At 36.6% G+C, this 19122-nt stretch overlaps 1 protein-coding gene across 1 annotated transcript in view; it reads left to right on the plus strand.

Annotated features, from left to right (window-relative positions):
• BMPR1B (bone morphogenetic protein receptor type 1B) overlaps positions 1–19122 on the plus strand; it is a 185735-nt gene that overhangs the window by 103282 nt on the left and 63331 nt on the right. The window contains exon 2 of the mRNA XM_049789982.1: positions 14854–15013. Coding sequence (XP_049645939.1) covers positions 14871–15013 — 143 coding nt within the window. The 5' untranslated portion in view covers positions 14854–14870. The remainder of the gene's footprint in view (positions 1–14853; positions 15014–19122) is intronic.

Here is a 19122-nt window from a genome sequence, read left to right on the forward strand (position 1 = left end):
CGTCTCATCTTCTTTTTCCTAAGGATTGCTTTAGTTATTCATAGATATTTATTGCTCCAAATTAATTTCAGGAGTGTTTGACCCACTGCATTGAAGAATGTCATGAGGATCCTTAGAGGAATTGTATTAAATCTCTACAATGCTTTGGGGAGCACCGCCATTTTAGTGATGTTCATCCTTTCAGTCCATGAGGGGCAATCTTAAACTTAACTTCATGTCACTATTTTTTATTATCAAAACAATTTGTATAGTTGACTACCTTGGTTGATAGTAATGTAACCTGTTAAGCTAAGCATACATATGTGTGTATGTTTGTGTAGTTAATGATTTAGCCAGGAATATATTATTTCTAAGAAATTTATAGACAGTGCAAAATTTCTGTTTTTATTTCTGCCTATAAGTCACAGCTAATGCTATAACTTGAAATTCTGGTAAGTTTCCTTTTATAAAGCAATTCATATTTTACTTTATTCATTTTTAAGATTTTATTCTTTTGATTTAGAAAATACACTGTGCTATATTATACTGCTCTATTTAATGGCTAGTAATTTTCTAATATTTAATTGATTGTCTCCTATAACAAATACCCAAGGTAATGACTATGGAATTAATAAAGTTCTCATATTGTTTGAATGAGTTGACTTAATTAAAACTCCATCATATATGCAAATGGAAAGATAATGAGGCTATGGTAAAAAATAAAGAAAAATAGATTTTGATTTCTCAAACATATTTGTATCATATTTAGAATACTATCTCATTATTACTATCCCACTATTACCATGTATTATATATATATATATATATATATATATATATATATACTTTCCTCTAGCTACTATTTCAGTTTTCACTATTTTCTAGTGAATTAACATTTTTATAAAAAAAAAAGTATAATCTTTGTACATGCATGTTATTGTGTGAAGTAGGGTGGAGTTTGCACAAATGTCTGACTTGATATGAAACTGAACCTTCATAAATCCCTTTTCCTAAGACTATCATTGGCCCTCTAATTCAAATGCAGACTATTAAGATTTTGGATTCAGTAGACATCAGTGGTGTAAGATGTTTCTTTGTTTCTGTTCTTTAACTTATAGTACATAGATCAACAAGGAGGCTATCCAGGCATGAGTTTATTTGAAAGTGGATAAATTTGGTCTAGTATTCTTAGGAGCGGTGGGCAGTAGAAAATGCTGGACAGAGACAGCACAGAGACTTTCGCTTAAGTGCATCTCAAGTTAGCATAGGTGAGACCCTCCCCCCCCCAAAAAAAAAACCTGGTATGCCATGAGTAGATAAATATGCTTGACTCTACTCCCACTGTTTCCGTGGTGGTGTGTCAGTATTCATATTCCAAGAGAACCAAAGTTTATTTCGGTACTTAGTCTTACTAAGTATCCAAAAATAAGTTACAGGGGCTGGAGAGATAGCATGGAGGTAGGGTGTTTGCCTTTCATGCAGATGGTCGTTGGTTCGAACCCCCGGCATCCCATATGGTCCCCTGTGCTTGGTAGGAGTGATTTCTGAGCGTGGAGCCAGGAGTAACCCCTGAGCGTTGCCGAGTGTGACCCAAAAGCAAAAACAAAACAAAACAAAAAAAAATAATAAGTTACAGAATTTCACATATACAAGTTAACTTTCTTCCATTTACCCACACTTGCCTTCCTAATAGTGTTCTGTATACTTTCCCTACCCTGAGCAACACAGTTACAAATCTCTAGTGCTGTTACTTGAGTCCATCACTACTGGTGGACTGCTACGGAAGACTCGCAGCCATGTGATAAACGAGAAAGGTAAAAGTAAAATCACAGCACCACCTACTGGGAAATGAATATGCTTTGTAAACTGAAAGTACAAAACTATAGCCATTTTAAGTGGTCTGGTCTCCCGAGCCAGGAGCAATTTCTGAGTGTATAGCCAAGAGTAATCCCTGAGTGTCACAGAGTGTGGTCCAAAAATAAAAAAATAAAATAAAATAAAAAAAAAACAGAAAGGAACGAAGGAAGGAAGGAAGGAAGGAAGGAAGGAAGGAAGGAAGGAAGGAAGGAAGGAAGGAAGGAAGGAAGGAAGGAAGGAAGGAAGGAAGGAAGGAAGGAAGGAAGGAAGGAAGGAAGGAAGGAGAAAGAAGGAAGAAAGAAATGAATACAATTTATATTGTATTATTTATTTATTAAAATATTCTGAAAAAGCAATCATGAAAGTTATAAAAGGAAAATTAAAAGTAGTTATTTACCTAAAATCATTAGCTCTATGTAAAATAGCCAGAATCTGGAAACAACCCATGTGCCTGACAACAGATGAATGGCTACAGAAACTGTAGTACATATACACAATGCAATATTACACAGCTATTAGGAAAGATGAAGTCATGAAATTTATCTAGACATGTATGGACATGGAGACTATTATGCTGAGTGAAATAAGTCAGAGGGAGAGAGATAGACACAGAAGAGTCTCACTAGTCTGTGCGATTTATGACAAATAAAAGACAGTCTGGTAATAATAACCAAAGACAATAGAAATGAGGACTAAAAGGACCAGCCCATGATCTGAAGCTTACCATAAAACTTATCGTAATGTTAGAGAAATAACTACATTAACAACTATGATGACAATGATAGTGGGTGAGAGAACTAGAATGCCTGTCTTGAAGACAGGCAAGGGTAAGGGAGGAGGACATTGGTGGCAGGAAGGGAGCACTGGTGAAGGGGGTATACATTTTATTGCTAAAACCCAACTATGAACATGATTGTAACTACGGTGCTAAAATAAAGATTATTGCTAAAAATAAAATGATGTTATAAAGCTGTATTTATCAGAACAAAAAAAAAACAGCTCACAGATTAAGGAAACTAAATTCAGAGTCTGGAAACAACCCTACATATATGTAGACAACTAATTTATTAAAAGGAAATAAGAGCATACAGTGAAGAAAGAAAACGCTTCAATAAATGTTAGCTAAAGTAGACGATCACTGGCCAAAATATGAAAATAGACCACCATCTTAAGACATTCACCAAATTTATACCAGAAATGGATTAAATTTGTAAGGCTAGAAGCATAAAACACAAAGAGGAACATTTCTTTTGGGGACACAAAAGTGTTCCTCAGGGTTCAGTAATTCTCTCTGGTAATTGTGCTTCAGCTAATTGAACTGGTTCTTCTGCCTAAGCGGTAAACTCTGACATTTTCACTTCTAGACAATATAAGGGGGGAAAAGGCGAGTATAAATGGGATTGCATCAGTTTAAAAAAAGTCTCTGCAATAAAAATGAGCACCAGCAAAGATAATAACAATGGAAGCCAGTTGATGGGGAAAAGATACTCAGGCACAAAGCACGCATATAGTTGTTAAGTCACACACTGCGTCATGACTACCCTTCTTCAAACTCATCCACTTGGGGTGGGAAACATGGCATATGGGGTGATTTTACATAGAGTAAAGGGTTAATGTCTAAAACAAAGAGAGAAATATTTGATGCAATAACAAAAAATGGAAACCAGGTTTTAAAATCTGAATTTTAAAATCAAGGAACTGTATAGACTTTTCTACAAAGAGGATATATAGATACCATAGAAACGCAAGAAATAAAGTCAGCATTGCTTATTATTGTGAAAAAAAAGTAGAATTGCGGTGACACCTCACATCATGCCAATGGCTTTGTTGTTGTTGTTGTTTTGTTTTGTTTTTTGTTTTTAGGCCACACCAGGTGACGCTCAGGGGTTACTCCTTGCACTCAGAAATTGCTCCTGGCTTGGGAGACCATATGGGATGCCAGGGGATCGAATCATGGTCTGTCCTAGGTTATCGCCAGCAAGGCAGATGCTTACCCCTTGCACCACTGCTCTGGCCCCTCCAATGGCTTGTATTTAATGACTTGGAAAACGTGTAGAGAAAAGAAACAGCTCTTAAACACTATTGTTTGGAATTTAAGTTGTTGGAGCCACTATGGAAAACTCTATGGAGTGGGTTGAGTGATTCGGTGGACTTTTACATAACAAAGCGATAGGTGAAAAGGAGAGGACACTGGGGAAACATATTTGTTTGGGGGTAAAAGCAGTGCGTGACTTAACAACTATGTGCATGCTTTGTGCATGAGTGTCTTTTCTTAATCTTTTCCTAACTCTATTAATACTAGAGGACTCACCACATAGTATGGAGATTACAGTGCACTCCTTGGATGCACCTGATCCTAGCTTATTTCCTAGCAGCAGCATGCTGGGTGTAGCCCTGGAGGCCCCCATGCTAGTCTACTGCAATGATTCTGGTGGCCTCCTGTGATTTCAGAACCCAAACAGCACCTCATCTTTTGACCTTAATTATTGAAGTGCTGACCTACTTTGACTAAATCACTAGGGGGATCTCAAGTGCTTGAATATTGGGACATTCCCCCACAATTTAGGAATAAAAATGTATTCCTTTTCTGGTTTGTTTATCTAAGAAATATGAAAACATAATTCTGCTAGATATATACATCTATATATTTGCCTCAGTATTTTTTTTTTTTTTTTTTTGGTTTTTGGTCCACACCTGGCGTTGCTTAGGGGTTACTCCTGGCTGTCTGCTCAGAAATAGCCCCTGGCAGGCAAGGGGGACCATATGGGAAACCGGGATTCGAACCAACCACCTTTGGTCCTGGATCAGCTGCTTGCAAGGCAAACACCGCTGTGCTATCTCTCCGGGCCCATTTAGCCTCAGTATTATTTTTAACAGACTTGAGGTGGAAACAACCAGAATTGCCACCGAGATATTAACATATCCTGAAAGGTGGAAGGCAGGAGCACAGACAAATAGTTAAGCAGATGAGGTGTTTGTCTTGTACTTGGCTGACCTGCATTTGATCTCTTCTGGGACCCCAGAAGGTCCCCCAAACTCCACCAGGAGTTCGCTGAGCACAGAGCTATGTGTGAGCACTGAGCATCTCCAAGGTATGACCTCAAAATAGCACGCACACACACACACACACACACACACACAATACTGTGAAGGGTTGGATTAAAAACATGAAACTTTGCATTCACAAATATATAAGTATTTTTCCCTACCTGTCCTCACATGTGGGAGTGTTTCTTGGCAACCTTCCAGGTAGGACCCAGTTTTTCTCTGACTACTACTGGGTGGTCCTGTTAACCCTCAGTACTTATACACTTTAGCAGTACTGCATTAACAGTTTAGAATTGAATTCTCCAGCCTGAAAGCTTTGCTGTGAGTGGCCCCAGAGTTTCCTAAAGAGAGCTGCTGTGAGGTCCTCAAAAGGAACTTCGTATGCTCATACACAATTAAAGAATGATGAAGTCTTCCCATTTGTAACAAAGTGAATGGGGAGAAAGAAGTTAAAAAAGGCAAGTATTGTGTGATTTTTGCTTCTAATTATGAGATTAAATGAAATAAGAGAATTGCATCTTCAAGGCATGCCTTCAATCTCCAGCAATACATAGTCCCCAAAGAATTGTCAGGAGGGATCCGTGAGCATTGATCAAGCCAAAAATAATCCCTGACTACTACTGCATATTGTCCCAAAGCAATGCAAAACATATGAAGCAAATGAACTGAGAAACAAACTTAGGCTGTAAGACAGCAATAAAGTAGTGTTAAAGAAGAACATAGAGGAAATACATTCTTTTAAAGGATGAAGATGAAAAAAAATTTTGTGGCAGTCATAAAGTTATAAGCCTGTTTAGTTTTAAGTACAACAATTGGAATCTATATGCTAGAATCTAGAGTTAATTTCTTTTTCAAAAGACCACAATCTCTCTGCATGTGTGTGCTTGTTTTATTCATTCTGCTGGTGTTGCTTCTCATTCACTGGTCTTCTGTCTTTAACCTCCAAATTATTAATCAATTATTTTAATTTTTCTGGTAATTGGAAATACTGTGAATTGTGTAATAGTGATTTTCATTTCACAGAAAATTAAACACTTATAAATTAATTGCCATCTAAGTAGCAATTGTAAACTTTTACATAAATTACTCCCTTGATTTGTTTATTTTGGCATAAGCTGGCAAAAAATTTTCCAGCTGTCTCGGATTTTCATTTAGCCATTTACTTAGTTTATTACTTTTATTTTTTCATGTCACATTGTAAATTGGTAACTTTATATTCTCATTTAGAATGGTATACGTATGGTGTCTCTATTTTGAGAGAATAGTAATTTTCCAAATCTTTTATATTTCTCTTCTACTCATGGTAAAGAGGTTTATATTATTTCTGCTTATGCAATGATATTTGATATTTACAATCTTTGGAGGAAGTGTTAATCTTACTTGTTAATCTTAATGCTTGTCTGAGACTAGCATTTGAATTTTTTAAGTCTCTGGGGCTAAACTACCAGGAGCAGAGTAATAGCCAAGTTCCTGGAACTCAAAAAATGTTTAATTAGTGAGAGCAAGATGTCCGGTGAATAGATTCTCTTCCTCAATCATTATTGGTGTATAAAAAGGCCATTGATTTTTGTGTGTTAAATTTGTAGCCTGCCACTTGCTATATGAATATTGTTTCTAGAAGCTTTTTGGTAGAGTCTTTAGGGTTTTCTAAGTAGAGTATCATGTCATCTGCAAAGAGTGATAGCTTGACTTCTTACTTTCCTATCTGGATGCCCTTGATATCTTTTTCTTGCCTAATCACTATAGCAAGTACTTCAGTACTATGTTGAATAGGAGTGGTAAGAGAGGACAGCCTTGTCTTGTACCAGAATTTAGAGGAAAGGCTTTTAGTTTTTGCCATTGAGGTTAATATTTGCCGTTGGCCTTTTCATACACCAATAATGATAGGGAAGAAATGAACATTAAGAAAACAACCCCATTCATGTTAGTGCCACACAAACTCAAATATCTTGGAATCAACTTGATTAAAGATGTGAAGGACCTATCAAATAAAACTATAAAACCCTGCTCCAAGAAATAAGAGAGGACACGCGGAAATGGAAACACATACCCTGCTCATGGATTGGCAGGATTAACATCATCAAAATGGCAATACTCCCCAAAGCATTATACAGATTAAATGTGATCCCCTTAAAATACCTATGACATTCTTGAAAGAAGTGGATCAAATACTTATGAAGTTCATCTGGAATAATAAACACCCTCGAAGAGCTAAAATAATCCTTGGGAAAAGGAATATGGGAGGCATTACTTTTCACAATTTTAAACTGTATTACAAAGCAATAGTTATCAAAAACTGCATTGTATGGAATAAAGACAGATCTCCAAATCAGTGGAATAGGCTTGAGTACTCAGAGAATGGTCCCCAGACATACAATCACCTAGTTTTTGATAATGGAACAAGGAGATCCTCTTCAACAAGTGGTGTTGGCACAACTGGTTAGCCACTTGCAAAAAAGAGAACTCAAACCCCCAGCTAACACCATGTATGAAGTAAAAACCAAATGGATTAAAGACCTTGATATCAGATATGAAACCATAAGGTATATAAGAACAACACTTTTGGGGCCTGAGAGATAGCATGGAGGTAAGGCATTTGCCTTTCATGCAGAAGGACGCTGGTTCGAATCCTGGCATCCCATATGGTCCCCTGTGCCTGCCAGGGGTGATTTCTGAGCATAGAACCAGGAGTAACCACTGAGCACTGCCAGGTGTGATCCACACACACACAAAAAGAAGAACAACACTTAGATAAAACACTCCATGACATTGAATCTTTAAGGAGGAAAAATCACTCTCCAAACAAGTGGAAGCAGAGATAAACAAATGGGAATATATTAAGCTGAGAAGCTTCTGCACCTCAAAGGAAATAGTGCCCAGAATACAAAAGCCACCCACTGAGTGGGAAACTATTCGCCCAGTACCCATCAGATAAGGGACTAATATCCAAAATATAGAAGGCACTGACAGAACTTTATGAGAAAAATACATCTAATCCCATCAGAAAATGGGGAGAAGAAATGAACAGACACTTTGTCAAAGAAGAAATACAAATGGTCAAAAGGCACATGAAAAAATGCTCCACATCCCTAATCATCAGGGAGATGTAAAACTAAACAACTATTGAGGTACCATCTCATGCCACAAAGATTGGCGCACATCACAAAGAATGAGAACAAGCATTGCTGGGGAGATATGGAGAGGAAGGAACTCTTTTTCACTGCTGGTGGTATTGCCATCTAGTCCAACCTTTATGGAAAGCTATATGGAAATTCCTCCAAAAACTGGAAATTGAGCTCCCATATGATCCAGCTATACCACTCCTAGGGATATACCTAGGAACACAAAGATACAATACAAAAATCTCTTCCTCACACCTATATTCACTGCAGTGCTATTTACAATAGCCAGACTCTGGAAACAACCAAGATGCCCTTCAACAGATGAATGGCTAAAGGAACTGTGGTACATATACACAATGGAATATTATGCAGCTGTCAGGAAAATGAAGTCATGAAATTTTCCTATACATGGATGTATATGGAATGTGTTGTGCTGAGTGAAATAAGTCAGAGGGAGTGAGATAGATGCAGAGTAGTCTCACTCATCTATGGGTTTTAAGAAAAATGGAAGACATTTTTTGCAATAATTCTCAGAGACAATAGAGATGAGGGCCAGAAGGACCAGCTCACAATATGAAATTCAGCACAAAGAGTGATGAATGCTGTTAGAGAAATAACTACACTAACAACTAACATGACAGTGTTAATAAGAGAAGTAGAATGCTTTACATGGGTGGAGGAGGAGATAGGGGGGCATTGGTGGTGGGAAGGTTGCCACTGGTGAAGGAGAGTGTTCTGTTTATGACTTAAACTCAACTACAAACATGCTTGTAATCATGGTGCTTAAATAAAGATATTATTTAAAAAAAGAAAAAATAAAGAAAACTACAACACACTACTTCAAGAAATTAAAGAGAACACAAATGATTAGAAATACCCAGCTCATGTATTGAGAGTAATAACATTAAGATGGCAATAGTTCCAAATAAATTTACAGATTTAATGCAATCACTATAAGGAAATATAAATACACCCATGATATATTTCAAAGAAATAGATCAAATACTCCTGATGTTCATATGGAATAATAAAATTCCATGAATAGCTAAATCAATCCTTAGGGAAAAAAAGGCTCATTTTCCAATTTAATAATGCTCATGGTATTGGAATAAAGACAGATCCTACAATCAATGGAATAGACTTTAATCTTCTGAGACTGGCCCTAAAGCATATGATCAATTAATCTTTGACAAAATGGTGTTCAGAAAACTTGTCAACTACATGCAACAAAATAAACTCCGATCTCTCTTTAATGCTGAGCACATATGTCTAATAAAAATCAATTAAAGACTTTGATATCAGATATAAAGGAATTTGCAGGCAAAACACTCCATGTCATTGAAGCTAAAGGCATCTTCAAGAGTGAAACACCAATAGCTAAGTAAGTGGAAGCAAAAATAAACAAATGGGACTATATTAAATTCAGAAACTTCTACATCTCAAAGGAAATGATGACTAGGATATAATGACCACCCACAAAATGGAAGAAACCATTCACCCAATACCTATCTGATAAGGAGTTAATATATAAGATATATAAGGTACTGATAGAACTCAGCACGCAAAAAATAAGTCTAACCCATCCAAAATGCGGGCATAAATAGATACCTTTTCAAAGAAAAAATTCAGATGGTCAAAAAACACATGAAGAAATATTCCACAACATTAGATCAAAAGAACAATGAGATATGTTACACCACAGAGACAGACTGTCACATATCTCAAAAAAAAAAAAAACAAAAAAAAAACAAAAAAAACAAGAACAACCAGTGCTGTCATGGATTCAGGGGGGAAAAAATTCTCCACTAGATATGGATTCTAATTCATTGCTGGTGTGAATGCTGACCCGTCCAGCCTTTTTGAAAAGCAAAATGAATTTTCCTAAAAAAAAATAAAAACCTCTAGAAATTGAGTATTCATATTCCTTTACAATACCAGTACCCTAAGAGCCCAGTGCAGTAAACCCTTTTTATTCCTAAATTCACCACAGCTGATAGGAAGGTAAGGGGGGTTCCCTGTTCCCACCCAGACACAGACTTGACTGGCCCCCGGGGGGAAGGGGTTTTGAGGAAAAATGATCAGAAATGGCGCTAGAACCCGGAAGGAGGCTGAGGAAAGGCCTGAAAGACAGCCCCATTCTCATTTGTGGGAGGAATTAAGATGTGAGGTTCCTGGTTCTTGCCAGACACAAACTTGGCCGACCCCAAAAATCAGATGATCAGGAATCAGGAATGGTGCTGGAATCCCGAAGGAGGTCGAGAAAAGGCATTGTTTTTTTCTTTTGAAGAACCAGTGATGACGGTACACAAAGAGTGGTGAGTACAGTTAGAAAAATAACTACACCAGCAACAATTATGACAATGAAAATGAGAGAGAGAAATAGAGTGCCTATCTCGAATACAGAGAGGGCATGGGGGAGGATGGAGATGGGGACATTGGTGGTGGTGTTAGGTTCATTTCAAGTAGCCTGTCAATGTAAAATACGAAGTGTGGTTTATTGAGCCAGGATGCTGGGGTCCAACCCTTCCTGGCATAGCAGGATACAGGCTAGACCCGAGTCTAGGGGTGGTTGAGTTTATATAGTTTCTTACGCCATGTTCATGCATTAGGCTGTACAGTCAGCCTCAGGAAGCAGATAACAAGGGATAATTCACATAATACAAGTAACAAAATTCAAATAGATCAAGGCAGGCCAGGAGTAGGCCTGTCGCTAGGCCCGTATGTGGGAGAGTGGACATAGATAAGAACTTGTGAAGGTACCATATGGCATCTATCAGTTGATGACTGGCAGGATGTATATGGGTCGTTATCAAGACCGATCGGATCTTCTGTTCCTCTGGAAGGCTGCTAGACTCTTTTTCCCACATCAGCCTGACTTCCAACAATATATATGAGAAATAAAGCATAACTTGGGGGCTAATAAGCCAGGCCTATGGGTCTGTGTGTTTCGGTTAGGTTGGCATATGCCTTCCTGTCCTTACAGCGGGAAGGTTGCACTGGTGAAGGAAGGATATTCCTTTTTTATAACAAACCCAACTACAAATATGTTTGTAACCGTTGTGCTTAAATAAAGATATTATATATTATTATATTACACACACACACACACACACACACACACAAATTACTTGCATATAACACCAGCAACAAAGAACCAGTGTTATCAGTTCCTGGTTTCATTGACCCTTTGTATTGTTTTCTTGGTTTCCATATCATGATTTCTGCCTAGTTTTAAAATTTTATTTCTTCTACTAGGTTTGGGATTCATTTGTAACTTCTAAGATCTTTTTCTCTTTGTGTGTTTTGTTTTGGGGCCACATGCCACAGTGCTCACTCCTGCCTCTGTGTTAGTCATTTCCCCTGGGGATGGGCCAAATGAGGTGCCAGGGATAAACTTAGTTTGGCTACATGCAATACAAACCTTTCTGTACTATAGGTCTGTGTCCCCTTTGTTGTTTGGGTTACTAATTTATCCTTTTTTTCTTTCCTGTTGTAGGCATGTTTTATGAATTTCTCCTCCATTAGTACTACTACATAATTTCTGGCAGTTGGTTTCATCACAATCATTAGCTTTGAGGAATTTTTAATTAATTTTTTTATTTCCTCACTTATCCAGTTGTTATTTGGCAACACTATATTCAGATACCAAATATTGGAGCTTTCTCCTATATTTTTTAAAGGCTAATTTTCAGTTTCCATAGCACAGTTTGCTGAGAGGATGCTTGGCAAGATGTCTATTTTTATTTTTGTTAATGTTATGTACATCCTGGAAAATGTTATGTGTGTCCTGGAGAAGGATGTATATTCAGCTTTTAGATGGTAAAGATCCCTGGATATTATCAGTTAACCCACATCAGTTTCTCATTTAGAGACACCTTTTTGCTGGTTGATTTATCAAGTGGTAAAATTGGGTTGCCTCTCACTACTATCAGATATCTGTCCTTGTGTTTTTTTTGCGTTCTGTGAACAAAGCATTTATGAATTTTTATGCTCCTTCATTTGGTTCAAAAATGTTAATAAGCAGCAAGAACTGCTGCTCTACTGATCCCTTATTTTGTTAAGCTTGAATGCTGTTTGGTATAGCTCTTCCTTTCTTTTCCCCTATCATGGCTTTAATCTTTTGATTTTTTGTGAGTAGCAAAACATTGGGTTTTATTTTCTGATCTATGCCACTCTGCCTTTTTATAGTATAGAGTTCAATCCATTGATATTCAGAGAGATTATTTTTTTTTATAAAAGACTGTCTCTCCATTTTTCTGAGGCATTTGGTTGGTTTTGTAACTAGTCATTTGCTTTTTATAGGTGACCTTTCAGAATTTTTTGCAAGGTTAGTTTAAATGGAACAAATAACACTAAACCATGTGTCTGAGAATGTTTTTATCCCTACTTCAAATCTAAATTAAAGCTTTTCAGGGTAGTGAACTCTAAATCAAATTATGTTGTTTTTGTTTTTATTTTCATTCAAGACTTTTTAATGTGTCATTTGACTCTTCTTGCTTGTATGGTCTCACATGAAATATGTCAGCCTTATATTTGAGCCTTTGTTTCTCTCTTGAAGCTAAGTAGTCTCAGATTTTTGCCAATTTGATTACAATGTTTTTGGTGGTTATTTTTTTTTAATATTTTGTTTGATTTTTTTTGGTCTCTTCAATCTGTCTTGAAGTATTCTTTCAGAGACTGAGGAAGCCAGAGCTATTATTTCTTTGTTATTTTTTGTTGTTGTTGTTGTTTTGGGGGCCACACTTGGTGATGCTCAGGGGTTAGTCCTGGCTATGTGCTCAGAAATCACTGCTGGCTTGGGGGACCATATAGGATGCCAGGGGGCCAAACTGTGGTCCACCCTAGGCTAGCACCAGCAAGGCAAACACCTTACTGGTCCAAGCCACTGCTCCTGCCCCAGAGCTATTATTTTTTTACACCTATTGTTCTCCTTTATCTTTTTTTTCTCTTCTAGTCTTCCTGCAATTTATAAGTTATTCCTCTTGCTATTATCCATTAAGTATCTTATATTTTTCTTTAATTTTTTTAATCTCTTTTCTTTTTCCTCTTTCTATGGCTTGTGTTCAATTCACCATACATCCTCTATGATCTCTCTGGTCTTATTTATTCATAGGTGTAGTGAAACAGACATTAAATAAAACATTACTTAGGGACAATATTTTTCAGTGATATAGTATGAATTAGAATTTCAGTACAATGCCTACAATGTTATAGTTGCCACCTAACATGTCCTTTCTTGTGTTCATTTTTTTCCAAGAACAAAGAAAATATAAAGACTATGTCGCTATGTCACTATATTAATGAAAATGTATTTACTGTAAAAGGCTCTTCAAATAACCTTTTAGAAACATATTGAATAGTATAATGTAACACATACCCTATGCTCTTGACACAAACAAGATTCTTACAATTGTCTCCAGTTTAATAGTAACAAATTAAGATATGATTTATTGATAAATGTATCCAAGTCGATTAAGTTTTAAATGTTGAGTCATACTTTTTATTTACTTGTAGTTTTAGGCATAATCTCTTTTGGAGGGGAGTTAGGACCGCACCCGGTGATGCTCAGGGGATACTCCTGATTATGCACTCAGAAATAGCTCCTGGCTTGGGAGACCAGATGGAATGCTGGGGCATCAAACCCAGATTCGTCCTGGGTCAGCTGCGTGCAAGGCAAATGCCCTACTGCTGCGCTATCGCTCTGACCCTCTTTGGGGCATATTCTTTAACAGAACTTTTGACCCTGGACTTGCCATTCCCACCCTCCATTATACACTTTTATTCCCTGTTTCTGGGGTTGATCTCAGGATCGCACACAAAACACTGAAGTGCATGCTCAACTCTGAAACTTAAATTTAAACCAGAAATTTTGCATGTAGCGTTCATATCTACTACAGTGTCTTCCATTATAGAAGAATCATCTTGAAGATGATATAATAGAATCATCACAATTATAGCAGTAGATTGTTTAGCACATAGAAGTAAATGGAAGAGATGCTTTAATATGTGAAATATTTTATTGAAATATGTTTTAAAAATAAGTCATTGCTCATTATTCTATTCAATTTTTATTTTAACTGTTTCTAATTGTGTCTTTAAATGATATATGATGGGCATAAAGAGATCCCTAATTGTTTTTATTTTTTTATTTTTTTGCCTTTTGAGCCACACCTGGTGACACTCAAGGCTATGCTATGCATTCAGAAATTTCTCCTGACTTAGGGGACCATATGGGACACTGGGAGATCAAACTGGACTGTCCTAGACTTGCGCATGCAAGGCAAAGGCCTTACCGCTTGTGCCACCACTCTGGCCCCGAGATCCTAAATGAAAGACACTAGTTGAAAGAGTTTTCAGACCCAAATAGTTGGGATTTAACTTTTAGTTAATGACTTATTAGCTGTGTGCAGATAAACTTCTATTTTCAGTTTTCTCATTTCATCTAATTAACTCATTTGTATAATCAGAATATAACTATTATAATTTAATTTGTAAAGAACAATTTAGAACATAGATTTTTTTCAATGGGCAAAGAATTTGCTTTGTATGGAGCCTTGATTGTGATTCCTGCCACTATTTCTCTCCCTTTGAAAGGCTATGTCAGATTACTCTCACGAAAGACAAAAAGCTATCTTAAATGGATTTGGAGAAATTTTATATGCCATTTAATAAATATAACATGTATAAAGTAGATTCAGAATCTAAAACATGAAAATACTTGTTTCCTCATATCTTTTTAATGTCATGAATACTTATTATTTTATCTCAACTCTTTTACTCATTAGATGAAAGACCGTACTTTAGTTTTCGTACAGATACTCAAACTTTCCCTCTTTCTTCTTTTCAGCAACCTTCCTTGATACCATGCTTTTGAAAAGCTCAGAAAAGTTAAATGTGGGCACCAAGAAAAGGGGAGGTGAGAATCAAGTCCCTACCCCTCGTCCCAAGAGCTTGCGTTGTAAATGCCACCACCACTGCCCAGAAGACTCAGTCAACAATATTTGCAGGTTGGTCATATGTACTATTTAAATATGGTTTTGGCAGAAGTTTTACTTCTTCAAGAAGGGAATGATAAGCTGGTAATATCAAGAATACATTTTGGGTGATATGGCCTTACTTAGGCTGTCAGTTTGTGCCTTTATAGAGAGAAATATAGAATTTCATCTTCCCCTTAAAAGATTTTCTGTGATTCTTTTTCCAAACGTCACATCACACATTCAGAGATTTTAGGCATCTCTTCAAGTATTCGAGAATAAACTCCATTTGCATACTTACTTTAATAACCTATCAACAAATTCCTCAATGAATAGCTAGCCTCTTGCTTTTTGTTTCCGTATTCATCTCTGTGCAGTCATTCATATTTATTTTCTAATAAAAGGGTGAGGATAGTAGTCTATAAAGACATTATCCTATTGGGTTAGAACTAGTCCAGAAAGAAGTATTTAATCATATAAATGTAGATTACAAAAGTTAAAATGGAACAGAAATAATTATGTTAATGTGTAATAATAATGGTAATAAATTAAAAATAGTAGAATAGCAAACTCTCTCAAGGAGGCTAATGAATTAAAATTGGGAGGTGGGATTCTAGATTTAAAGACAAGGCCCAAAAAATAAGACTGGGGCCGCAGAGATAGCACAGCGGTAAGGCATTTGCCTTGCATGCAGAAGGATGGTGGTTCAAATTCTGGCATCCCATATGGCCCCCCGAGCCTGCCAGGAGCGAGTCCTGCGCATAGAGCCAGGAGTAACCCCTGAGAGCTGCTCGGTGTGACCCAAAAACCAAAAAAAAAAAAAAAAAAAAAAAAAAAAAAGGACCACACCAGGCAAAGATCTTGGCAACCATTTGGGGCCACATTCCCCAAGGAAGGGCCATGAAGTTAAATGAATACTTTCCCTGGAACTTTTTTCCCCAGGATCTTTTCTCCTAGAAACTTTTTTTAAAAGCTTTTTTGGAACTTCTATGAAATAAAATCTAATATATAAGTTAGATGTATAGTGTTATAAAATACAAGTTTATCAATCCACTATATTATACAGAGGGGAGAGGTGAGTTTATTCATAAATATGCATGCAATTGTATCAACAAAACAAGTTAACATGGTAGGGAAGTCTTTTTTCCATAAAATGTGAGGATTTGTCGCCAACAGAGATCTGATATCTTTACTCTTATCATGGAACAAAGTTGAGTTAATTGTGTTTTATGCTGAAGTAGAATCATTCTGAAATTCAGACATTTATTGGGAAAATTATAAAATCAGAAATAGTCCAAAGTTAATCATAATCTTTTCTGAGGAAAGTAACTTTAGCATAAAGAAGACATTTAGGGACTGGGATCATAGTATAGCAGCTAGAGTGCTTGCTTGAGGCTGACCTGTTTAGAGCTTCATACCACATTAGGTCTCCTAAGGTGTAATTTCTGAACATAGAGCCAGGCATGAGCCCAGATATAACAAAACAATACAAAAATGCAATAAAAAAAGCAAATTAGGTAACTATTCTATTTTCACTCTGGTTGTACTGATTCAGAGTAAGTCTATGCATTTCACTTGACTTTACAGTGTATTGATCTTATATCATCATTTCCATCTTCTCTCAATTTCAAGCTATATGCTATTTTTTTCTTTTGGGCCTTTGAGTGACTTGAGGCTAAAGCACTCTAGGGTTTGTTTTAGCAGGAGTGACAGTAGAGATTGATAATTCAGTTTTTTAATTCTTTGCTTTCTTTTACTAAATGTATTATATAGACAAAGGTAAATACAAAAAGAGTATCAGGTACAAATAATTGAAAAATACTTTTTGGCAAGAACACTCGTGGATATTAATTATCCTTGTGCTTGGTTTGTGACAGTGCAGGAATGAATTGGCTGCAATAGAGATATATTTAATTTTTTGTTTTGTTTTACTTGTTGTTGTTGTTGTTTTGTTTTGGGGCTACACCTGGTGAAGCTCAGGGGTTATTCTTGGCTATGCACTCAGAAACCGCTCCTGGCTTGGGGAACTATATGGGATGCCAGGGATTGAATTGTTGTCCTTCCTATGTAAGATGTATGCAAGTCAAACGCCCTACAGCTGCACCACTGCCCCCGCCCCAATATTTAATTTTTTAATATTTAAATAATTAAATTTTTTACGTTTTTTTTTTGGATTTTGGGCTCTTTTGCTCAGGGACTACTCCTAGCTCTGCACCCAGGAATCATTCTTGCTGGCCTTAAGGGACCATTTGGGGTGCTGAGATAAAATTATGGTCAGCTTCATTTAAGGCAAAATACCCTACCTGCTGTATTATTGCCCTGACCCCACAATAGAGAAATATTTATAAGGAACATTTCATATTGATGCATTGAATATGGGAGGGAACAGAAAGAACATTGTACATTTCTGAATGTAGGTCTGGGTATATTATTGGGCTTTAGGAAGAGAATAATGAGAAAAAAATGTGTGAGTTGAAGATTTTGAAGACAGTTGGAGACAGTGTGAAGACATTTGAAGACAAAAAGAAGAGGCAGTAGAATATGATTAGGAGTTCAAAAATTCAGATAGAATTTAGAACAAAGTATTGCATGAACAAAATGTCAATGCTATTGGGTTGTTGGGAAGGTTCTATCAAATAGTTCTTGAGTAGTCCATGGATTGATTACAATGAATTGAACCCAAACTATATTCCTGAGGATTTAGTGTTTGGGCCAGGTATTGAGATACTTTTGCCTAAAAGGCCACGAGGAGCAGACCTACTGGTGCCTGTCAGTCCACAAAGTATTAGCCATTGAACTCAGGGTATATTTTCTAGTACTTTAAGCTATCTCTTGCTGCCCAGATCATTAGTTTTTGCTGTGAAACAGCAAACCTCAAAATCAAAGTAACTCAATAATAAAAAGGAAGAATGCTTTTTGAAACCATAGTAGAAATAAATACATTTTAAAAATACAAATTACATGCCTGAATTTTTTTAATTCTAGTATTTAGATGCAACAGAATTTAAGTGTGTATTTTTATGTTTTCTGTATTAATTTTATTATAGGCCATTAACAAGCAGTTACCTACCCTGCAAGAAAAATCTCTGAATAATCTTGCACTAACTCTTGAAACCCTGTAGAAACTTATAAAAATAAGGGTATGCTTGTTTGAAGTTTAGATAAGGATCTGTAGACAATCTGGTTGAGGCTATACTTCTACCATTCTGGGTGTCCTAGGTAGTTTTTATTTTAATTAATTGATTTTTTATTATCACTGCTAATTCCCTGGCGAGAATAATTCAAAAGAAGGACAAAATCAGGGGTGCATCATACTTAAGAAACTTTGCAGCCAGGGGCCAGAGAGATATCATGGAGGTAAGGTGTTTGCCTTTCATGCAGAAAGACGGTGGTTCGAATCCCAGCATCTCATGCCTGCCAGGGGCGATTTCTGAGCATACAGCCAGGAGTCACCCCTGAGCAGTGCCTGGTGTGACCCAAAAAACAAGCAAAAAATAAATAAATAAAAGAAAGAAACTTTGCAGCCTACAGACTAATTCAGAAAATCTGTACAAAGTTCAGAAGGTTTTTAAATCCTTTCTTATGTTCTATCAATTACTCTATTAGCCAACACCTCTGACAGAATTGTTCTTGACCATTTTCCTGTTCCTGGCAGATGTAAAATATCTTCTTCCAAATTCTATGCTATTTTTATTACATAATATAAGATGTAGGTCATGTGCATCATGATTAAATACAGTACCGAAGTCTCAGTATAATTATAATTTGAATGAAACCATTACCTTTATCTCATCTCTCAAGATATTATCTGTATAGAACCACATAACTTGAATCATCTTGTTTTGACTCATAAATTGAGGGGGAAAAATGGGTGGTACCAGGACCAAACAGTCATATTAACATTGAGTGGAAATAAAAAATGATCAGACAAACACCAAACCCAAAGTCAACGACAACAGAATCGATACCCAATCTACAAGCTGTATAAGAGGTGAACAGTTACACTAGCATTCTGGGGTACAAAGGAGTGAGATATGTGATGTATGGTAGGATCAGGGGTGGAGGGAGGACAACACTGGTGGTGGGAATGCTCCTGAATCTTTTTCACTATGTACCTTAAATATTACTGTGAATGATTTGTA

The sequence above is a fragment of the Suncus etruscus genome, chromosome 16 (assembly GCF_024139225.1).
Source record: "Suncus etruscus isolate mSunEtr1 chromosome 16, mSunEtr1.pri.cur, whole genome shotgun sequence".
Classification (NCBI taxonomy): domain Eukaryota; kingdom Metazoa; phylum Chordata; class Mammalia; order Eulipotyphla; family Soricidae; genus Suncus; species Suncus etruscus.